General features: G+C 51.8%; 3 protein-coding genes and 1 pseudogene across 4 annotated transcripts in view; 1 reads left to right on the top strand and 3 right to left on the bottom strand.

The window, feature by feature from the left end:
* Positions 1–23,129, bottom strand: part of LOC146436954 (mas-related G-protein coupled receptor member D-like) — a 94,044-nt pseudogene that overhangs the window by 38,539 nt on the left and 32,376 nt on the right. The window lies entirely within an intron of this gene.
* LOC146436960 (mas-related G-protein coupled receptor member A8-like) lies at positions 822–3,444 on the bottom strand. Its single transcript, XM_085063377.1, has 2 exons — positions 2,819–3,444; positions 822–2,042 (listed from the first exon to the last, which is right to left on the bottom strand). The coding sequence occupies exon 2, from the start codon at positions 1,929–1,931 to the stop codon at positions 1,017–1,019; it is 915 nt and encodes a 304-aa protein (XP_084919503.1). The 5' UTR covers positions 1,932–2,042; positions 2,819–3,444; the 3' UTR covers positions 822–1,016.
* On the bottom strand, positions 9,021–12,595 carry LOC146436959 (uncharacterized). The gene is made up of 7 exons (XM_085063376.1): positions 11,587–12,595; positions 11,193–11,428; positions 10,988–11,083; positions 10,831–10,881; positions 10,125–10,491; positions 9,540–9,716; positions 9,021–9,202 (listed from the first exon to the last, which is right to left on the bottom strand). Exons 1-7 carry the CDS (start codon positions 12,572–12,574, stop codon positions 9,099–9,101), a joined length of 2,019 nt encoding a protein of 672 aa, XP_084919502.1. The 5' UTR covers positions 12,575–12,595; the 3' UTR covers positions 9,021–9,098.
* LOC146436958 (olfactory receptor-like protein COR4) lies at positions 18,489–19,412 on the top strand. Its single transcript, XM_085063968.1, has one exon. The coding sequence runs from the start codon at positions 18,489–18,491 to the stop codon at positions 19,410–19,412; it is 924 nt and encodes a 307-aa protein (XP_084920094.1).

Here is a 23,129-nt window from a genome sequence, read left to right as displayed (position 1 = left end):
TCCATCCCCATCTACACCCCACTCTCCATCCTCACCCCATCCTCTCCCGTCCCGCAGCTTTTCTGGCCTGCAGCCACACCCCCTGTCCGAGTGAGGTCTGTCGGGCTCTGCTTCCCTCCAGTGGGAACATTTGGGATTGCCGGCATCCAGACCTCCATGACCTTGTCCTGACCCAGCCTGAGTGCCTCCGACACCTCAGACGCCCCGGGGCCACCTTTCCCCCGTTCCTGCCCAGCTTCACCCGGGACTCCCAGCAGTGTCTCTGCTCCTGCTGGCCATAGTGTTCCTGGACCCGGGAGGGAGGAGGCAAGCCCTACTTCTATTTGCTCCCTACAGAGCATCCCTCCCGTATGTCCCTGCTCCCTTCTCCTGCAGGATTACACCAGGGAGTGTTCCAAATGAGTGTTTGAGACCTCTTATAAAATCACCGGTTAGGTTTTCAGTAAAAACCGGATTTAATATTAAGTGACAGCACAACAGAGTTCATTGGCCTGGTTCACCCAAACCTCCATTGGGCCCAAGAAAGTACAGCTGTGCCAAGAATTCCCATATTTTCATTCTAATGCAGGCTTACGCAGCCCAAGGGAAGGACAGCAAAGAGTTTCTTGCAGGCAGATTAAAACCCTGCTGTAAAGTCTCACCACATACAGAGAAAAGAGAGAGATCTATCTGTGGGTTCTGTGCACGTGAAGAATTCCTGCTTCCTAATTCTTTATATTGTGTTAGAAAGTTTATTACAGCAGATCTCTGTGTCAGTGCCCGTCTCCATTCCCATCCCATCCCATCCCATCCCATCCCATCCCATCCCATCCCATCCCATCCCTAAGCTTTCCCAGCCTCTCCCTGGCTCTTATCATGACCTGTTGGGCTCTGCTGCTCTCCAGTGAGGACATTTGGAATCGGAAGCATCCAGACCCTTCCTGACCCCCTGGATATTTATTGATCAGGTGACTCACGGAAACCCTCAGCCACTGTCCCAGGGTCCTTCAACAGTGCAGTCGAAGGCATCAACAGGCTCAGACCACTCTGTCTGTGGTGGCGTCTTTTTTGTGGGCAGAGTTTTCTTTCTGCTCATCAAAAACCCTCTGGCAGAATTCCCTTAGGGAACCCGTGGAGCAGCTCATCCAACACCTCCCCACCAGGAAGTAGATTGCAGGTTTGCTGGTGCTGTTGATGCAGTTGAGCAGGAAAACAACCTGGGAGGACACAACAATGTAGCCGAGCTGGTGCAGGCAATTCCAGAGGGTGAGGAGGAGAGTGAAGAGCAGAATGAGGAAGATAACAATGTCGCGCCTCTTGAGTTGCTGCTGCTTGGAGCCACATTTGGCCTTAATGAGGTTGATTGATCTGGAAATGACGTCGGGTGCAGCTAAGAGGAGCAGGATGATGGTGAACACGGAGATGAGAGCCACCTGACATTGCTCCCGCTTGTGTGATGGACACAGGGAAGTCATCGTGGGAATGACAGTGATGAGAGCGAAGAAAGCCCAGTATTGGATGCTGTCCACCACCCACATCAGTCGCTGAGGAAGGTGGCAGCAGGGCCGGCACAGTTTGTACATGCCCATCCCAATGCTGGTGTCTGTCAGCAGCCACAGCCCCCAGTAGTAGGAGACCACAGACACCTGGAAAAGTAAGCTCAAGTACACCCGGGACATGATAGTGGAGCAGGACACATCCTCCACCAGGAAGAGCAGGGTGGAGGGGACTGCGAAGAGGAGGAAAAAGAAGTCGATGGCAGTCATGTTAAAGATTCTGATGTTAGGGTCTTTCAGGCTGAGGTGCCAGATGACAGCCCCATTCCCAGCCAGCCCACAGAGGCTGATGAGCAGTGTGACACTGTGTATGGCCATGCTGGTGACATCTATCTCACATGGATCATCTCCTTCAGTGGGTGAGGCTGGAGAGGGGGTGACAGTGCTCACCTCCATGGATGGACGCTGGGGAGGCAGTGGAACGTGATCCCTTGCTGTGGTCAGAGTGGATGGGGAGTCAGTTCTTGGAGAATCCCGGGCTGGACCATGCAGCTCCTAGGCAGCTTCCTGCAGCAGGAAGGATTCAGTGGAGAGAAGTGAGATGTGAAGGGGAGGAGGGCAGTGGAAATAGTGGGGCAGGAGAGGGAGGTGGGACGGTTGGGATGTTCAGCAGGAGAACGATAACAGAGAGAATAAAAATTTTCAGTTCCCTGAAGCTGATGAAAGACCAGCTGGACAAAAAGATAAAAAGCTGTAAAAGTGTGGACAGAGAATGATAAATGTGGGTGGAACCAGTGAAGAAACAGATAAGGAGGCCTCCAGTGCTTTTCAGACAAGTCCTTTAATACAAAGGAACAGCACATGGCCAAAGGAAAAGTTCATGGCAAGCTCACCTCTATTATTGCAGCATTCAGTGAATACAACCACAAGAGACCTCTCTTAATGAATGTGCAGGATCATTAAAGAGTCCCAGGAGCAGGTGGATGCATGGAAAGTAGTTCTAGGAAAGTGACGTTTATGTATTAGAAATGAAACATGTTTTTATGACTTTGAATGATTATAATGGATAAATTCCCTGTTGTAAAGTCTCATCACACACAGAAAAAGGAGAGATCCTTCTGTATGACCTGCACAGATAAAGAATTCCTGCTTCCTAACGTGTTCCATTGCCATAGAAAGTATTTTCCATTTGATTTCAATATCAAGATACAGAAGGGAAGCTCAGGGCAGAGGAGGGAGGAGCTGGGGAGGACACTGCAGTCACAGGGAGAGGGTGGCAGGACCAGAGCAGCTGCTGGAGGAGAGGCAGGTGGGGTAGGGAGGAAGGAAAACATGGCACTGACCTGTTGAGTGTGGGGCAGCAGCAGGCAAAGGGTGTCTGTCCAGATCAGTGGTGCTTCCTGGCATCTCTTGCTGCTTTGGGATTCATACGGTAAAGTGAATCCTCCCAGGTCAGTAACATGCAGGACAAAGTGCCCAGATCCCCAGGAGATCCCCACTCCTGTGTTGCCGGCTCCTCTCTGTGCCCTGTCCCACTGGTCCTCCACAAGACTTGGTGGAGTCACAGGGGAGTCAGAAATTGGAACTTTGGACAAATCAGAGCTCCAGTTCCTCTGGGTCCTTTATCTTGATTTTTTTTTTTTCCTGCAGAGGAAGTTGTTTTTGTCAAAAGCTCGAAATGCAGAATTTTGCAAATGGCTCCGCTTTGCCTCTTTATTAAAAACGGTCCTTCCCTGAAGAATGTCCAATTCTCCGTCTGCTTTCCTTCTCCCAACAGCTTTCCACCATTCCTCATTTCTCTTCCCTGAGGGGTCATGTTCCGTCCAGCAGCAGAGGGATGCTGGTGGCACTGGAATGCTGGCAGTGCTGAGGAGGCAGCTGGGTGCTTCTCAGAAGCAACTCCCATTCTGGGAACAGCATCAGGATCATTGCCAAAACCTCCCCTGGGCCCATGGAAGTACAGCTGAGCTGCTTCCCATGCCATGCCATGCCATGCCATGCCATGCCATGCCCTGCAGGGGGACATTTGGGATCGACAGCATCCAGACCCACTCCGATCTCCTCCAGACCCCTCCTGACCCCTCTGAGAACCTCCAGAATCCCTGTGGGGTTGCTTTTTCCCCCCAACAACCTCAACCTGGGCAGTGTCTCTGCTTCTCCCAGCCATTCATGCCCTTATATCCTAGAATGAACAATTTAGCAAAGGAACAACACTTTACAGCATTTAACTGAACTTATAACTCATGACTTGACCTTCTTCACAGGCCGTGACTCAGTCAGATATCTCAGGTACTTAAACACCTGAGAGAGCAGCATTTCTCCCTCTGTTGGTTTTGCTTGGGCTGGTTTTGGGTAGTGGGGGAGCCACAAAGATAGTGATGGCTATATAACTTGGGTCCAAGTTACAAGATGCTTATATAGCTTGAGTTATAAAATATCAGTATAACCTGAGTCATAACTTTCTATACTAATGTCACCTGAATTATAACTTTCTATACAATGTAATGGCTAGGATATAGTTAACTAGTTGCTTAATGCTGAAGAGACAAAAAAAAACCAAAACAAAAAAAATCAACAAAACGAGAAAACCCCCCAAATTAAAAAAAAGAAGCAAACAAAACCTAAACCTCCTCCCACCAACCCCCCCACCAGAAAAACTCACCAGGTAGACAGTTTCAGAAATGGACAAGTATAATATCAAAATTGGACATCTATATCTATATTGGAAAGCAGCAGGATGTACTAATGAAAAACTGGCAAATTTTTTAAAGCAAATTAACCACGAAATAAAGAATTTAGACTGGTTAGAACCAGAAAGACCAAAGAACACCATAACTGCACATGCTCAGAAGACTAAGTTTAGAAGCTCAAATATGAAGAAGACCTTGAGTCTTCATTGAAGAAAACCCCCAAGACCACTGAAATTAGGGAGGTGCAAGAGCAGTGCAGAAACACTAGTTATAACCATGAAATAATATTATGTAAATTAGTTCTGGCATGCATATGACGATGTTATAATGACAAGGTAACATTAAGCAATACTTACTGTATAAATAAACCACAGCACCTGACAAGGGTGGGTGAGTTAGGTGGAAAGGTCTCCCTCATCTCCAGCACTGCAATAAACAAACACCTGCTCTATAAACACCAGTTGATGGGGTTTTATTTCTAGCCTATCTTTTCAGGCATCAATGTCTCCTGTGAGAAGCTGCTGGAAGATTCCACCATGTCCAGCAGAACCAATCCCTGAGGGCTCTGAAGATGATGGACATGCTGCTGGCCAAGCCTGGGGCCATTAGAGATGATGCTGATGCCTCTATGATAACATATTGAAGAAGAAATTCAAACTGGAGGAGTTCCCAGAGAACTGTCTCCTGTGGAAGGGACTCCGTGGCAATGCAGAGAAAGGACTCCTCTCCCTGAGCAGCAGAAAAAGTCCTGGTGATGAACTGACCAAAACCCCCACACCCTGCCCTCCCTGCACAGTCAGTGGGAAGGAGGGAGGGGTTGGGGGAAGAAAGGGTGTCTTAAAGAGCTTATTTACTTCTCATTATCCTCTTCTGTCTCTGTCAGTTATAAATTCACTTTGTAACTTTAAGTCGAGTCTGGCCCTTAGACTGTTTCCTCCTGGTCCTTATCTCAACTCACCAACTCTTCGATAATTTTTTTTCTTTTCCCTCCTCTGCCCAGCTGTGGCAGGGGAGAGTGAGTGAGCAGCTTTTGTGGGTGCCTGGTGTTTGGCCAGTGTCCAAGCCATGACACTCCCAGATTTGCCATTGCCTGTGCCACGTATGTGCACAGAGACAGAAAGAGACAGTGGAAAGTTTCTGTGACAAATTCCCCTCAAAGGCAGAGAAATGCTCGTTCCAGGTGCCTTTGCCTCTCCTTACTGGGTGAAGGGTTGAGCCTCGAGTAGCAGGGGGATTGGCCAGGGATCTGTCAGTGTTGGGGATAGCCTGAGTGCAGCAAATGAGAGAGTTCCTGGCTTGGAGAGGCCCCACTGAGAGGGAGGTTCTGGTCAGTGCTGCTGGGGCTCAGGAGAGCTCCAAGGGTCTCCTTTTGGACTGCTGTTTATAGGCCCAAGAGATGGGCTTCAGTCACAACCATGTTTCACCTGGCCACACTTCAGGTCAGACACTTTCTTTGGGAGTGTGAGAACAGGGATGTTGTGCCATTCAGGCAAGAAAACCAGTTTCCAAGGGTGTTCCTAAAAGCCAGGAGCTCTTTGGACAGCAGCAGTTCCTGGGAGCAGACGGAGTTTGTGATCAGCTCCAGAGCCCAGGGGCTGCTCCTCAAGGCCGAGGCCTCAGGAGCATTTCTGAGATGCCAGTGCAGCCTGGAAAGGGGAAGGGGATGCAGCAGCACAGGGAGGGTGATCCTGTGGATATTTCTTAATTAAGTGACTCAGGGAATCCCTCAGCCACTGTCCTGGAGTCCTTCAGCAGTGCAGGGGAAGGGATCAACAGGCTCAGACTGCTGTGTCCATGGTGGGATCATTGCTGCAGGGAGTGTTTTCTTCTGGTTCCTCAAAGACTCTCTGGAGGGAGAGCTGGAGGAACCTCATGAAACAGCACCTCACCAAAACTACATTAAAAGAAATGCCAACACCTTGAGAATCACTTCAGTGTTGAACCCCTAAATCAAACAAAAAGGGATTTTTAGATGCTTGGGAGAAATCCATCCCATTTCAACCCATTTCCGTGGCTTATATCCAGCCTGCTGGTGTTCATTTCCCAGCTCACACGTGGCTGCCAGCATCAGAGCCGGTTCCACAGCCAGACACACGCGGTGCTGCAGCTGCCATTCCAGCAGCTCCCGGGGACAGGAGCAGCACCCACACGTCCTGCTGGCTCAGCCCGGAGGAAAATCGCGCTGAAAGCACTGGGTCAGCGTGGGCCTCAGTGTCGGGTTCAGGCAGTGGGATAGACAGACCGGGTGGGGAACGGGCCTTCCCCGGCCGCCATACTGAGAAGGTAAAAGACTCGCACGCCGAGCAGCCATCTTTTTGCCCCGCCTCACACAGGCCTGTGTGTATTCAACTGCCTGAACCCGAACCCGACTCCGACCGGCGCTTCCAGGGCGTTTTTCCGCAGCTTTTCCCGTTGTGCCAACGTGGGTGGTGGGTTCAGCAGCGCCGGGGACGGGCGGGAAGCTCTCGGGCGGCGGCAGTCATGGCCATTAATGCCCCGTCGGGTCCACTTGCATCCGCCATTTTGAGTGTGGCTCAGCCCGAGATGCAACTTGCGGGACCATCTCGAGAGTGGCACACGACCAGCTCTGTCCCGACTCTACTCGCCCCATGCCCCCCACCCGTGCCTGCGGTGACTCTGCTGCCGCCACAACCGGCCCTGCCGGGCCGTCCCGCCCCGCCCCGCCGGCATCCTTCTCTGTCATCGCCCCGCTCCTCAGCCGCTCCCGCTCAGCCACGGCCATGTCCGTTTGCACTACTAACTCTCCTTCGCCGCTCCCCTCCCTCTACAGACATCGCCCCACTTGCTCCCTCTCCTTGCTCTTCCCACGCTCGGCAGCCCCGGGGGTCGCCGCTGTCTCGTGTCACCCGGCAGGGCACAGCAGGGACAGCAGGGCACAGCAGGGACAGCAGGGACAGCAGGGACAGCGGGACACAGCAGGGACAGCAGGGCACAGCAAGGACAGCAGGCACAGCAGGGACAGCAGGGACAGCAGGCACAGCAGGGACAGCAGGACACAGCAGGGACAGCAGGGCACAGCAGGGACAGCAGGGACAGCAGGGACAGCAGGCACAGCAGGGACAGCAGGGACAGCAGGGACAGCAGGACACAGCAGGGACAGCAGGGACTGCTGACAGCTCAAGGACAGCAGGGAGGCTCAGTGCGCTGCGGCGGGGGGCGGCAGTGCCGCGTTCTGCCACCAGGTGGCAGCACTGCCGCAGAGCTCGGGGTTTAGTTCAGCGACAGAACAAAGTTGGCATCGAGCAGATTTATTTCCTTTGACACAGATCACCTTATGTGTTCCGGCACTCGATCGTTTCATTCGTAGATAAAAATGGTGTCATTCTTTTCAAACCCTACACATTGAGATTCAGAGTTTCTGCACCATTCAAGTAAACCCATGTGATCTTGAGAAAAAGCTGGATCTTATCTTCTGTACAAACTGACACACACCCAAAACTCTGACATTCTAAATGTGCCCCACAAGGAAATGTAGTTTTCCCTGCTTTCTGTTGTTTTTTTGTTTTTTGGGGGTTTTTTTGGGTTGAAAAGAAAAATGAGCCAGAATTAAAGACTAAAATGCGTTAAGATTAAAGGAGGTGGAAAAAATTACACTGAGAAAAAATTACAGTGAAAAAACATTGTTCATTGACTGAGCTGGTATCTATGGTTCATGTGTGCAATAAATCAAGACTGATGGAAAGGGGATGAGGAAGCAGACAGCAAACAGCTGCCACTGATTCTCACACCAGCAAAGGGAGCAGCCCTGGAATTTCAAGTCCAGTGTCTCCTCCAGGCCCCACAGGTGACCAATAGGCACTCCAAGACTGATTCCCCTTGTACTTCCCCCAGCACAGACACACCAGCAGGAACTGGAGCCCAAGGACAGATGGCAACAATTGTCTTCCCACTCACCAATCTCTCCACATTTTTGCTTCCCAGGGGGATTCAGGTGCCATCCTCAGAGGCAGGAAAACTGCCCAGAAATCCAGTACCAAACCTGCCTGGAAAGCCCAGGATGCCAGCAGCAATTTCTCTTGCATTTCATGTTTACAGGCATTTTAAGCCTGCTTTCCCTCACAGGTGCGTTTCTGCCAAGGGAATTCCCAGCTTTTTTTATATGAAATCAAGGCTTGGAAAGCTGAATTTCATGAGAACTTGTTCATATTTGGATTATTCTTAACATGGAGATTCCCTTCACCCCAAAAGCAGTGCATAAACCAAACATGGACTTGAAGGGCTGTAAGATTCCATATTTGCAATCCCAATTTCTCTCCAGATTTGATCATTGAAGCTTTTTGGGGCTCGTTTAGCCAACTTAAGCTTTTGGCCATTTCATGATCAAAACAAAAAGAAACCTATGAAATAGAGACTTCATTAAAGTTGGCTTGAAGTGATCCCTGCTGAAAACTAATTAAAACAACGCCTTCCAAAGGAGGTAGGACTGATGAAATACTCACCAATTAAATACTCACCGTCTTGCAAAGATCAGAGTTCTCTGCCCACCAAGGACACAGCGAGCGGGAGCAACGTTTCTCCCACTCTGCAGCAGAGAGCTCCTCCCTGCACATGCAGGGAGTTGCCATTGTTTCAGCCGGGCTGAGGCCAAGTGGCCGCCTCAGTTTCAGAGGGCAACTGTTGCCACTGCTGCAACTGTTGCCACTCTCTCGCCTTGTGAAAGCCCCTCCTACCTGTACTACAGCCCCTGCTAGAAGACACCAAACTAGCGTCCCGGAGGCAAGGCCTCCAAAGCTTGAAAAAGGCTGAAAGGAACACTCGCATTAGCCCTTGGCCAAAGAAGTTTCTTTAGCTGAAGTTACTAAGAGAGAGCGCACTTGACACCACCAAATGGGTTTGTTGTTGTTTTATTTTTCGGGTCCTCAGTCCTGCGTGGGACTGGGGAAGTGGGTGCTGCAGAGGCTGCGGCAAGGCATCAAAGACGCCTGCCCAGCACCCAAGGGTGGCGCGAGATCTCCTCCAGCGCCGGCCTGTCCGCGGGGTGCTTGGACAAGCACCAGCGGATCAGCTGTTGGCACTCTGCGGAGAGAAGCCAGAAAGGGCCCTTCGTCACTTGCCCAAGGCTCCTGCCCAGCCGCTCCCAGTGCCCGCAGGGCCCGGGCAGTGCTGCGTGCGCTCAGAGCCGTGCCAGCCGCCCGGCCCGCTCTGCCCTTGGCGGGAGAGCGGCACGGCAGGAAGCGGCGCCACCTCCTTCAGCCCGGCGTGCCGCGCTGACCGGCCCCGTCACGGGCCGCCTCCCGCGGCACATCCAGCCCTTGACGGCACGTCCACCTGCCGCCGAGCTGCGTGAGCTGGGCCACGCTGGGCTGTGCGCAGCCACGTGCCAAAAAGTGCCTTCTTGAGGCCGGATACCAACCTGGAGAGACCTGCCGCTTGAAGCAGAGCTGCCCCGACACGATGTCACGGTCCTTGTGGAAGGGGATGTTCCCAAAGAGCATGACGTACAGCAGCACGCCCAGGGACCAGATGGTCGCCGAATGGCCGTGGTAGCAGCCATGGAGGATCCACTCGGGCGGGCTGTACACGGGTGTTCCTAAGGGAGAAGGGCAGCATTGTCTGGGCGCAGGCTGTTGGCTTGCAGAGCCCGGGCCCAGCCTCCTGGCTGAGCCAGGGCCTGCAGTGGTGGCCACAGCTTCCCCCCAAGGTTGCAGCCCCTGCTCCAGCAGCCTGGCCAAAGCCAAGAAGCCATTCTGCCAGCAAGCAAAGAAGGGCAACCATGCAGCCCAAGCCCTCATGGGCCTGCCGAGCCGAGCGGCTGGGGCTTGGCTTTTGCAGCCGTGCTCTGTCGGCAGGGCCGGCAGCACAGCATCCTGGGGCACAGCATCCGCCCCGTGCCAAAGGGCAGCCAAAGGGCAGCCGGCTGAGTGCCGCAGGCCAGGAGGGAAGGAATGGGGCCGTGCAATGCCTGGCGCTGGGAGCAGGGCCCCGGCCGTGGGCTCACCGGCAAACTGTGTGAAGGGCTGCTCCTGGAGAAAGGTGCCGCTCCCGAAGTCGATGAGCTTCAGCTCGCTGCTCTCCGGCTCCACGAGGAGGTTGGAGGGCTTGATGTCCCGGTGCAGGACGCCGCAGGCGGTGCAGTGCTGCACGGCCTCCAGCACCTGGCGGAAAAGCCGGCGCGCCACCTCCTCGCACAGGAACTCCCGCTCCATCAGGAAGTGCAGGAGATCCTGCCATGGCTCCGGACGCTCCATGACCAGCATGAAGCTGTCAGGCAGCTCAAACCAGTCGAGGAGCTGGATGATGTTGCGGCAGCCGGAGCCCACCTTCTCCATCAGCACGATCTCCATGGGAACACGGGTACCGTCGGGCTGTGAGGAGGAGAAAACGCCTCCAGCAGGCCTGATGCTGCCCTGGAGCTCTGCTGCCCCCTGCCTGCCATGCCCCAGTGCCCCCTTGGGCAGCCTCCCTGGGGCTTGGGCTTCCTCCCGCCCAGGGCACGCTCGGGGGGTGCCCCCCTGCCCGGCCACTCCACCGCTGTCCGGCATCGCCGGCATCCCCGGGCCCGCCGTGCTCCCTCCGGCTCGCTCGCCGAGCCCACGCCCGCTCCCCCCGCCATCTCCCGCCTCCCAGCCTCGGGGCGCCGGCCTTAGCCCTGCCCGCCGCGCCCCGCTCCGCTCCGCTCCGTCCCGCCGGCCCCGCTCACTCACCAGCTCGCCCCACCGCAGCACGCTCTCCCGGGGCACGCGTTTGATGGCCACCTGCAAGCCCACAGAGCGAGAGGCGGGCTGAGCTCCAGCCCCGCCCGGCCCCGGCCCCAACCCCGGCCCGGCCCTCCTGCCACGCCCGGCCGTCCCGCCCGCTTACCGGGCTCCTGTCCGAGAGGCGGCTCCCCGAGAAGACGGTGCCGCAGCCACCGCGCCCCAGCTGCGGGCCCAGCCAGTAGAGCTCCTGCCGCTGCTTCTTTCGCCCTGCCAAAGGCCGAGAGAGAGAGCGAGCCATCAGCCTTCCGCCCGGGGCCCCCCAGCCCCGAGTGCCCGCCGGTGAAGCACGCCGGGCCACCGCGGGCCACCTCGCTCTCACCTGCTTCCTGCTGCGCGCCGGGCAGCGGCCAGCGCCTGGCAGCCGTGGGGCTGGCGAGCGGCACGGCTGGGCCAGGGTAGCGTGCACAGCTGGCTGCAGGAGCCGCAGGGCCGCGGGGCGGGGCGGCACCGTCGCTGTCCCCGGCGTCGTGGGCTGGACGCTGCTGTTCAGGACAGCCGGGGCTACAGCCCGAGGCTTCTTGCCACAGGGGCGTCCCAGGAGCGGCTGCAAAGCAGAGAGGCGTTTTTGGACGCCCAAAAGCAGCCCGTCAGAGGCACTGGAAGCAGCCAGGGACTAGGCGGCTCTCGGGGAGCCTGGCCTGGCCTGGGGCTGTCCCTCAGGAGCCCCGCGGGAGCCTCACCCAGCTGCTCCCAAGATCTCACCTGCTATTGCAAAGGCCTCTGTGATCCGCGGTGGCCGCCTGGGAGCAGCTTCCTGGAGACGCAGGAACCTCCTCGGTCTCTTGGCCATCGTCTCCGCCGCCAGGCACGGGCTGTTGCCAGCTGGCACAGCCGGCACAGCCTCCTGGCTGCCGGGGGCCGGCAACTGCTGGCTCCGGCACACCTGCTGCTCCGCCACCTGCTCCTGGGAAGGCTCCCGTGCCTCGGGCTGGGCTCCCACTTGGACTTGCGGGCTTTCCCTGACCACAGCAGTGCTCGGGGATGAGCCCGTCTCGGTCACGTCCAGGAGTCCAGGGGAGCTGGGAGACCTGTCCGCGGGCTCTGCACCTGCTGCAGGCTGACAGGTCTCGCTGAGCCTCTGGCAGGGCTGGAGGCTGTCAGAGATAACAGAGGCTCCTGGCATGGTGGAGGATCTCTGACAGCCGGAGGCTCTTGCACGGATGGCTGATCTCTGACGGTGTGCCATCCTTGCAAGGGCTGAGGCTCTCCCAGGGATGATGGTTCGTGCTGGGAGATGCCTCTTGCAGGGATGGAGGCTCCTGGAGGAGCTGCACGAGCCACAGCAGGGCAGGTGGCCTCGCTTCAGCAGCTCCTCCAGCTCTTTCCACAGTGCCTGCCACATCCCTGAATAAAGTGGCTCACGTGTCCCATTGCGAGCCCACAGCAGCAGCATGCTTTCCCGCAGCTGCTGGGCCACAGCCAGGCAGGGGCCGCAGCTGCAGGGGCTGCCCAGGGGGCTGGCGGGAACACGTGGCCGCTTGCCTGGGGTCGCCCGAGGCCTGGAGCACCTAGGAGCTACAGGGGCTCCTCGGCTCCTCCGTGAGCCTCTGGCTTGGACCCCGGCACGCTTAGGGATCTCCTCTTTCCTTGCGTGCTGCCTCCATGGTTGCCGGTGGCCAAGAGCCCACCAGACAGCCACAGCGGCCAGCAGCAGGAAAAGCGCAGTCATAAGGACGCCACCGTCACACATGGCTCCGGCACGTCCCGTCGCAACTGCACTGGCAGCTGCGCCTGCTGGCCCCTCTTATATAGCTGAGGCACGGCTTTGTGACCTCACAGTGCCAGAGGTCACTGTGGGCCAGCAGAGCCCTGTGACATGGCAGCCCCACCTCACGCCAGTCGGAATTTATGTGTGAGATTTTGCAACCACAATGAAACCCACAGTGAAAAGCAGGATGATTATCAGTGAAAGAAATTATTCTGAACACAAAGAGAAGGTTTTCTTGTTATGGAACCTGTAGTGTGTACAAGAAGGAACTTGCATATAATGTGTAACCAACTATACTTTTACTTGTATAGCTAATCGATTGGTTCGTGAATGGTCATTGTTTACTAGCAGCCAATCTTATTAAGCACGGTAACCGTGAAGAGGTATAGGAACAGCAGCAGAGAATAATAAAAAACATTTACTTCTGTTGCGGTTTAGAGGATGTTGCAGCAGACTTTACCCTAGAGCTTCTCTACCCAGCCCGGTTCAGCGCCTCAGTGCTCCAAACCCTCTGTCCCAGGGCAAACACTGCGCTCTCACCGGCTGGGGAGCCATAAGGCTAGCTCTGGTTCGTCTGCTTCCACAACCGGCGGTGATAAAGGAGGCGAGGAGGGTCTATGCGTTGTGTCCATGGAAGATGTTTATTCGCATGGTGCAGCAGAGGCCAATGACCTCCTCGAGGCAGAGATGCCTCGAGGGCGAAGGCCTCACATGCACAGCCACATGTGGTGCATAAACACACGTGGAGCATAGACAGCAAGATGGCGGAGGGTAAGGGGTTTTATAGGGAAACAGAGAGGGGCAGGGACAGCACACAGGCCCAGTGACCTCTGGGTACAGGGGAGGTACAGGGGCAGAGTTAGGAGTACAGGAACCAATAGGGGAAACCCGAGGGAGTGGCCAGGGCCAAGTGGGGTTAGGGTACAGGAACCAATAGGGAAACCCGAGGGAGTGGCCAGGGCCACGTGGGGTTAGGGTACAGGAACCAATAGGGAAAACTGGGGGCGTGGCTAGGACTATGTGGAGTAGGGAAGGCAGGACAATAGGTGACAAGTACAGTCGTTAAGAAAGGGGTGTGGGGAACTTGCAGCTATTATCACAATATACTTCTAACAGCTCTGGATTACAAGAAGTGTGTGTGTCGTTATGTCCTTCTTAAAAAATGGACAGGTTTGTGAGACCAGAGCAGAGAATGGACAAATCAGCTCCAGCAGGGTGACAGTTCTGTCCTTATATTTACGGAATATAATAGAAATGTAACCCAACAGTGAACCGAAAGCCTGTGGCAATAATTCATGGCAATAATTGCACTTTCTTCTCCTGAGGTTTCTGGCAAAGGTAGGTCCAGAACGTCTTTGGGCCCAGGCAGAAGGAGAAGCAGCAAATGGAGTTGGGAGAGTTTCTGTGAGTCCCTCTGAGATCATGATTTTCTCAAATACTTCCAAATTTGTCTGAATATAAAAGTACGGTAACATTTTTCGCATGAGGTTCTTGTGTAAAAAACAAGATGATTTGGGGAGAGATTTGTTGAAACCTAGAAATATGCTGATGTTAATACTTTTGATAGAAGCAAAGCATCTGCAAACTCTTGTCAGAAGACTATGAAGGGTAAGTGAGGAGCTGAATGACACAAGCAGGAAAACATCTGGACATGTGATTTGATTTCACAAGGTGTTACAGATTGCTGCCTCAAATGTCCACATGTCAATAGAGCTGGATCAATATCCTTCAGTGGAAAGCGAAGCTTGTCTTGTGTTCCTAGCTTTCCAATAGCTTGAGTTTTGCCCAAGCTCAAACTGTGCTGGTTTTGCTGCTGTGTTCAGCCAGAATAGTGCTGTTGGGTAGCTCCTGGAAGAAGCAGCAGAAGCCTGGATTTCTGTCCCTTGGATTGCCTTGCTGTCCAAGACAAGGACTAAAGGTGAGTGCCAGAGCTCCAGGCACTGCCTTGGAAGTCAGGAGTGACTGGCATCTTATGTCCTGGTTCTGCTGAGGGGATTGCTCAGGTGTACACCTAATGGTTTTTTGATATCCTTTGACTTTCTGGGTGGAAGTAAAAGCATCCTTCGTCTCCCTGCTTTCTGTAATTCCAGGATCAGTCATTACTCTGTCATGGCAGCTAATTATCCTCTGGAATGGGCAGAGGAAATGCTGCCTGAAGTGTGGTTCCACAGCAGATGTGAGCAAGCTTTCTGCAGAGGCTCAAACAGCTTGTGACTTACTGAAATACTGAGGCCTGAGCAAGAGCCTTGAGCTGATGTTGAGCTCTGAGTGAATCTTCAAACCAGATGCTGTATGTGTGTTCTCTCATTAATGAAATGTACAGGATCATTACTGCAAGGATCTCAGTATCTGCTCATTAACAAAAGATGTATTGACCTTTCTGTACTGAGAAGCTGGACAAGGCCCTGAAATGAGCCCTGGGGCCTTGTTGGGAGGTTCATGGTCTAAGGCAACTCCCTGGGATGCTCCCTGAACCCTGGCCAGGCTTTGGGAGAAACCCAGGAAGAGGCTGAAGCCAGATGTTCCCACACTGGAAGTTGTGTGATCTTGTTTAATGCACACTGTCCAAGCTGGACTCTGTCCCAGCACAGTCAGAAGCCTCTTTGCCTGCCAGTGGATTCACCTGCAGAAATTCGCAGTTCAGGCAGGGGCTCTCCAGTGCTTGGTTGTGACAAGGGCTTCCCCAGCTGCTGTGCAGCTCTGGAGGACTATGAAATACTAAGGTCACTGGTGCTGTATCTTTGTAGTCCCTGTAGGCAATCTTTGGTAGCAATGCTGAGGTGCACTGCTGAGCTTCTCCTTTGGTAATTCCTTGCTGGTTTGAGCTGTAGTAAATGACACTTAATTCCTGAAGTTGGTGTCTGTGGTTTTGGTGCTGACCCTGCCCACTGGCAGAACAAAATTCATGTAGTCTGGCTCTATCAGAAAGAAAAGTCACTTTTCAAATCTAAATGTAAGGAATAGGTCCTGTCTAAAATTCCTGAATGAGATGAGCTTCCCTATAGTTCTCTGGTTCTCAAGTGGTCTATGGTTGGAGGATTGTGTGAGCAGTCAGGAAATTAGTTAAAAGAAGCTGAAGCCATGGGTGTATAAAATGCATCCAAAAATTGCATAATAAAAGGGGGAAAAGAACTAGGTTTGGGAAGACAAGGATGGATTTTTCAAACAGTGTATCAGAAGCAGCACCAACAGAAGGAACAAGTGTTGTTGGAATGCTCCCACATGGGGTGACAGGTGTGTGATTTGCACAATCAAATGGTGATGTTACAGTTCCAGAATAACCTGCTTGCTGCTGAGTTGGACACAGCAGACTGTAGCCAAAAATTCTGGATGTGGGGTGGTGCAGCAGGAGTGTAAGAAAAGAAGGGGATGAGTGGAGCCAAACCAAGTGAATACAGGTATTGCAGGGGCTGGAGTACAGTGGGATCCTGATAAATGGGATCAAGATGTTTGGGATTCTGTGGATTCTGAAGAGGCTGGTTCCCTGGATGGATTGATAGATGTGAGACTGCCATGGAGATGAAAAATGGAATTCGAGGCTAATGAATAGCAAGTGAGTAGGGATGTGATAGAGGATTATAGTCAGCATGAAGTAAATCACACAATGGAATTGTTTAAACAAAGACTGAGCAAGTCCCTGCTCCTTGGGTGGTGTGTTTGCACAACCAGGGAGCATCAGAGTAACCCTGGATTCAGGAGACTCTTAAGAAGTTCTTAATCTTGACCTCAGATTTGTTTCTGCAAGATGCATTTTGAATTAATGTTTACAATCCTGATTTGTCCGCTTGGGCTGCTCAGGGATGTGACACTGAATATCCTACAGAAAATGATTGGCCAGGACCCAAAGGTCAGTGGTGTTCTTTGTGAGACTGTATACAAGGAATAAAGGAGGAAGGGATGAAATTGGCTATTTTACAGGGAAGCATGCTTATAAGAGAAATGGCCTGAAGTTGCATCAGCGGAGGCTTAGGGTGGATATTAGAAAAAGGTTCTTCCCCCAGAGGGTGGCTGGGCACTGGAACAGGATCCCCAGGGCAGTGGGCACTGCACCAAGCCTGGCAGAGCTCAAAGGAGTGATTTGAACAATGATCTTTGGCATGTGGTGTGACTCTTGGGAATGGTCCTGTGTGAGGCTGAGAGGTGGACTCTGTGATCCTTGTGAATCCCTTCCAGCTCAGCATATCCTGTGATTCTCCTGGATTCTTGCAGCCAATCTTCATAGAATCCTGGAATGGTTTGGTTTGGAAGAGACCTGAAAGCTCATCTTGTTCCACACCCCTGCCATGGGCAGGGACACCTTTCAGTAGACCAGGTTTCTCCAGCCTGGCCTTGAGCACTTCCAGAGATGGGACAGGTGAGCTGTGGTTTGGGCATAAGGAATTTAGAATGGGTAGAAACGTGGTTCAACATCTCTAGTGCCTGGAACTGCTGATGGATACCAGCTCCCATGGGATTATACCCCACCAGTGAGGTCCCCCTCAGCTCCCTGGTGTTACAAGGCCAAACATGGCATTTGTGGAGCTGAAAAATCTCAAAAAGTGCACAACAATTGGACACAACCGGTGCAGTGTTGCTCTGTCATTGCTCTAGGGAAACCCCGAAGCCCTGCAGCTCCCTCGAGGTGTGATCATCTCCTCTGGGCAATTGCCTCGAAATTAGAATCTCAGAGAAGAGATAACAACCCACTTTGGGCTTTGTCATTCTCTTGGGGCTCCAAGAGTCCCCAGATCCCCAAATTACATGGAATAACAAAGGTGTTTGCTGACAAGGGTATATTTTCAAACTCCCTTCCGGAGCTCCAGGCAGGTGCACCTAACATTCACCTCCAAGCGCATCAGGAGGAAAGCAGGGAGAGTGCAGAGGTATAGGAGAGGATCACCCTGGAGAACCATGAGCCAGAACAGCGCATGCTGAGCCACCCATCTCCTCTTGTTTTCTCTTGCCAAGAAGAAACACCTTCAGTTTTCATCTCAGGTCCTACCTGGAGGCTCCTGGGCTCCGGTTCCTCATTGGACTCTGAGTTTAGCACCAAATGCAGGTGATGCACAGCAGGTGTGTGGTGAGGACACCCCGTTGGAATGCTTGCTCTGGAAACTTCTCCTCACTGACCACAAAGGGCTCCTGGATGAGGACTGCAATATTTCCTGTAAGGAACACTTGTGGATCTTACCATTGCTGATATAAGGCACATCCAAAAGGTGATTTTTAAAATATTTTCCCAAAATATTATTTTCAGGAGGAGGTTGCTCAGATTTGTGTGTTGCGCACTTTCATTTGAGGGCTGCAGGAGCAGGGTAAAGAGCTGGGAGAATCTTTTAGAGCCAAAAGAGTGTGTCCAGGAGGGAGGGGAGGCTTCATAGTCAGGAAGCTTTAGATGCCCCTGGATCTCTGGAAGTGTTCAAGGCCAGGTTGGATGGGGCTTGGAGCAACCTGGTCTAATGGAACATGTCCCTGCACATGGAGTGAGGGTGGAATGAGATGGTCTTCAAGATCCCTTCCAACCCAAACACTTCTGGGACTCTGTAGAAAAGACAGACAAAGCAGGTGTTAGGCAGATGTCAACACAAGGATGAATAATCAATTCTGTGCTGTTTTTCACAGGTTTTGTTGGGTTTCTCCATGTTACAGGTTGTGCGGGATGATCTCAAAGTCCCAGAGTGAACACACACAGGGGATCAAAGGCAGCACCAAGGTAAAGCTACTCAGGGCTGTGTAACCAACAGCTTCTCCCTAACTGTGCCTTGACTTCTGCCCAGGTAATTCTAATTGATCTGTACCTAAATTCTCACTTTAGATCCTGTAGGGCTGTCTCCAAGAAGATCCTGCTGGAAACAGGGTTTTCCTCCTGGAAGAAATGTCCAGCCAGGATTTCACAGACAGAACACATTTTGAAGGAATGTCAGGATGGAATTGCACCCAACCAACAGAGTTCATCTTGGGGGATTTCACCGAGGACCCAGTGACTCAGGTTGCCCAATTCCTGCTGTTCCTGTTCATCTACCTTGTCACCATCCTGGGAAACCTGGGGATGATTGCCTTGATCAGAGTCAGTCCCACTCTCCACTCCCCCATGTATTATTTCCTGGGCAACCTGGCTTTTGTGAACCTCTGCACTTCCACTGTTGTCACCCCCAGGATGCTGGTTGGCTTTTTGGTGGAGAAGGGAATCACTTATGCTGGGTGCATGGCTCAGGTGTTCAGTTTTGACCTGTTTGGGATCACTGAGTGCTTTCTGCTGGCTACAATGGCCTATGATCGATATGTGGCCATTTGCCACCCCCTGCTCTACCCCCTTGTCATGTCCCCAGAGCGCTGCTTCCGCCTGGTCACTGGGTGCTACCTTGTGGGGCTGACCAATGGTGTGGCACAAACCATAGGCATGTCCAGCTTGTTCTTCTGCAGCTCCAATGCCATCCATCTGTTCTTCTGTGACATTTCCCCACTGATCTCGCTCTCCACCTCTGACAACACCCTCAGCCTCATCATCCTGAGGACTTCAATATCTTTGTTCGGTGTTCCCAGCCTCCTGGTGGTCCTGGTGTCCTACATGGCCATCATCCCCACCATCCTGAACATTAGATCAGCCCAGGGCAAGCACAAAGCCTTCTCCACCTGTGCCTCCCACCTCATCACTGTCAGCACCTTCTATGGGGCATCACTTTTTACGTACTTAATCCCCAGGTCAGACACCTCCAGGGGAGGAGATAAATGGGTTGCTGTGCTCTATTCCATGGTGACCCCCATGCTGAACCCCTGGATCTACAGCCTGAGGAACCAGGAGGTGAAGGAGGCTTTTAGGAGACTCAGGAAAATGAAATAAGCTTGGACGTTGTAACTTAATGACTAAATAAAATGGAGATGCTGGTAATATCCTGGGAGTTTTGTTAAATATCTCAGAGGGACATTTTTGGTGTCTTTTGCACTTTGACTTAGATGGTGTGCTGGTTGATTCCATATCAGCTGAGAAGAACAATTTCACTCTAATTTTGGTGCTTGGATGAAGTTTGGAGCAGCCTGGTCCAGTGGAAGGTGTCCTTCCTCTTGGCAGGGCAGCAGAACTGGATGAGCCTTAAGGTCCCTTCCAACCCAAACCATTCCAAGATTCTGTGACAGACTTGGTGTTAATGTTTTAGTGCACAAGCAGTACATACATGGAAAAACACAAAAATCTCCCAATTTGTGTATTTTCTCACCCTGTGCCAGGTCCATGGTGAAATCCAGAGTGATGGGGCTCTCCTAGAGAGACAGAATAGCGAGGATGGAACTAATCCTCAGTTAGATTAAATCAAGCCAGGATCAATGTCGTTTGCTGATTTATTAATGACACACAATTCCCAGGCACTCAGGGTCAATCAGCTTAATCCTTTGTTCCCAAAGCTTGCTGATAATTTCCTGGTTATTATTTAATCCAGCTGCCTGGATAAATCCCCCTGGGCTGTTCATGCTCCTGTTCCTCTCTTTTTGGCTCTGCTGACCCCCACAGCAGTGACCCCAAAGATCCTCAACTCACATCCCCAGATGTGGAGACAATGTCCTCAAGTTGCACCAGCAGTGGTTTAGGTGGATAGAGGGAAAATTCCTCCATGGAAAGGGCTGTCCAGCCCTGGAACAGGCTGCCCAGGGCAGTGGTGGAATCCCCATCTCTGGAGCAATTTAAGAGCTGTGTGGATGTGGCACCTGGGGATATGGATTAGTGGTGGCCTGGGCAGTGCTGGGGGAATGGTGGGACTTGGTGATCCTAGAGGATTTTTCCAGCCTAATCAATTCCCTGACTCTGTGATCAGGACCATGAACTGGGACCTCTGTGTGTAACTCCTGCTGTTCTCCCACCCTTCTGATCCTCTGTAACTGTCCTTCTCAGGACATTGTTTAATTTAGGTGCAGGGAAGATTGTACATATTTTCTTTAAATAAAATGAAAGATTATTTTTAATGTTTTATTTAAAACATCAAACCTCCAAAAATATTAAGAAAACATTAAGACACTTAAACCATAAGCCTCAGAACAACTCTCCTTCCTCCAGGGCCTTAAAACCATTGTTTGGTGACAGGATATTAAATAATATTAAAAAACATATGAAAAATATTTAATATCTGAATAATATTTTGAGCAGCCATTCAATGACTTTGTGTCCCACTGGTCTTGCCTTGACCATCACCTGACCTTTAAACAGGAGCATGAGCCACAGTGACTGAAACCCTGAGTCTGTGGCCATGGTGCCATTGCTTCTGTGAGCTGTGGCTTTGTGCTGGAACTGCTGCTCTCAAACCCAAAAGGTTTTGGCTCTTTGTGCAGGTGGGGATTGGTAAAATGGGGGTGAACTGTGTCTGTCTTCTGTGGTCAAGAATTTGACCATGAGAGGAGCTGGAATCATCACGTGGGAAGGAGATGGAACATCCAGCTTTGATGTTTCCTCCTGATGGACACACTTTCTTCCTGGGTTATCCTGTGTCCCTGCCCAGGGCAGGGGCTTGGAATGAGATGAACTTTAAGGTCCCTTCCAGCCCCAGCCATTCCAGGATTCTCTGGCCAGTGAAGATGACTGCAGCTGAGTCTCCTGCAGCCATTTTGAAGCACACATCTTCATCTCCATCTTCATCTTCATTTTCATCTTCACCTGTTCTGATTCCAACTACTGTGGGACCATTTCCTTCTTTTATGGGTAAAAAAAAAAGAAATTTTTCTCTTTGCTCTCATAAACATGATTCTGACTCTCTTTGATACCTGGTTCTGACTGTCTGGGTTTTCAGATATCAGGATATCCCATATCATTGAAAAAGTAAATTGCAGCAGACGAGTTCCTGATGTATTTTGCCTTCTTCCCAATGAGCCGTTGCAGCACTTCTTCAAATCTTGATCTGTCTCCCAATCCTGGAATCTCCATTTCTTGCACCAGTTTGTTTTAATTCCCTGTGATACCAAGAGATAAATGACATATTTAAAGAGATTAATTTATATATTTTAGGATTATGTTTATTTTCAGTAAAAAAAATAAATACAAGTTTCCTTCATATAGATAAAGAAATGTATATATTAAGACCCTTTTACATATAAATCTGCATATATTTAATTACATATATACAAAGAAGTGGGACATAAAACCTCATGCTTCCATTGAACTTCCTGAAAGTAGTGGTGTTTATTTACCAGTGCAAGTCTCCTCCTTATGGAGCTGCTTCCACAGTCATTAATTTCCAAGGGAAATTTCCTGAGTGCCACCACAGAGTGGGCAGCGACCAGACTCAAGGCCCAAGCTTGCTCAAGGAGCACAGAGCCATCTTCTGGCATCTCCCATGGTTTCTGGTGGAATTTCCCGCCACTGCTCTCTATTCTGTCATTTTGATCCTATTTTGGTTTTATTATTAAATTGGTTTTGCTTAGTTTTGGGTAATTGTGTGATTTCCCCTCTAAAATAAATCATGAGGCACAGAGGAAGGAAGGAAGAGCAAATGGTGGGAACTACAGTGAAACTGAGCTCAGACGTCAACAGGAGAGGCAGGAATGCTGACCAGGAGCAAATATGGGGTAGAAGCATTTACAGCACCCCTGAATTATTTTGGCAGGAAAAGCCCTTTAAGATCATGGAGTTCAACTGCTCAGCCAGCAGTAACCCATGTCTGAGCTCAGCCTGTAGGTGGGAATTTCATCTCAGGGGTGAGAGCTGAGAGCCTCTTCCAGAGCCTAAAGGGGCTCCAGGAGAGCTGCAGAGGGACTCTGGACAAGGGTCTGGAGTGACAGGATGAGGGGAAATAGCTACACACTGACAGAGCATTTAGATTGGGTATGGAGAAGAAATGTTTCCCCTTGTGAGGCTGGGGAGGCCCTGGCACAGGTTTCTCAGAGAATCTGTGGATGTCCTTGGATCCCTGCAAGAGTTCCAGGCCAGCTTGGACAGGGCTTGGAGCAGCCTGGGATAGTAGGAATCATCCTTGCCCTTGGAAGTGGGTTGGAATGGGATGAGCTTGAAGGTCCCTTAACACAGTCACAATCCCACCACACTGACCCTGCAGCTCTTTGTCTCCTGGATGTGGCAAACAAAGAAGCTGGAGAAGTTCAATTTGTCTTTAACAAGGAAGAAAGTTTCTCCATGGATTCCCCTTGTTAATTAGTCTCTCGTGGCTTGTTAAGAAGTTGTTTAAAAACCCGCTGAGAAACTTCCTTGATGATTAGGAAACTTTCTTGGCAAAGCCCAGAAGATCTTGTTAAGCTGATAATTCCTTGAAGGGTGGTTGGTCTCCCAGGATCACTTCTTGCTCTGGGAATGGGAACAGCATCACTTGTGGTGGAAATAGCTGTGAGCACCTGGATGGTGGCACCTGGAGCTCAGGGCCCACTGGTGGGATGGTGGTGGGATCTGGAGCTCAGACCTGCTGGTGGGCTTTCTTAATTCTTCCTTTCAACCCGAAAATCTTGAACTGAAGGAGAGTGGACTTAATTGCATAATGGGCAGAAATTCCTCCCTGTGAAGGTGGTGAGGCACAGGTTTCCCTGAGAAGCTGTGGCTTCCCCATCCCTGGAAGTGTTGTAGGCCATGCTG

The sequence above is a fragment of the Lichenostomus cassidix genome, chromosome 5, assembly GCF_008360975.1.
Source record: "Lichenostomus cassidix isolate B80296 chromosome 5, HeHo_3.0, whole genome shotgun sequence".
NCBI lineage: Eukaryota > Metazoa > Chordata > Aves > Passeriformes > Meliphagidae > Lichenostomus > Lichenostomus cassidix.
This window is presented reverse-complemented; position numbering and strand designations above follow the sequence as displayed.

What these genes read in the sequence shown, in the direction of transcription:
- LOC146436959 (XM_085063376.1), bottom strand. Translation starts at nt 12,574, where the DNA reads ATGTGTGACGGTGGCGTCCTTATGACTGCGCTTTTCCTGCTGCTGGCC. An exon ending in GCCTCTCGGACAGGAGCCCG is followed by an intron (nt 10,882 to 10,987) that starts GTAAGCGGGCGG and finishes GTGGGCTTGCAG; the next exon opens with GTGGCCATCAAACGCGTGCC. An exon ending in GCCCTTCACACAGTTTGCCG is followed by an intron (nt 9,717 to 10,124) that starts GTGAGCCCACGG and finishes CTTCTCCCTTAG; the next exon opens with GAACACCCGTGTACAGCCCG.
- LOC146436958 (XM_085063968.1), top strand. Translation starts at nt 18,489, where the DNA reads ATGTCAGGATGGAATTGCACCCAACCAACAGAGTTCATCTTGGGGGAT.
- LOC146436960 (XM_085063377.1), bottom strand. Translation starts at nt 1,931, where the DNA reads ATGGAGGTGAGCACTGTCACCCCCTCTCCAGCCTCACCCACTGAAGGA.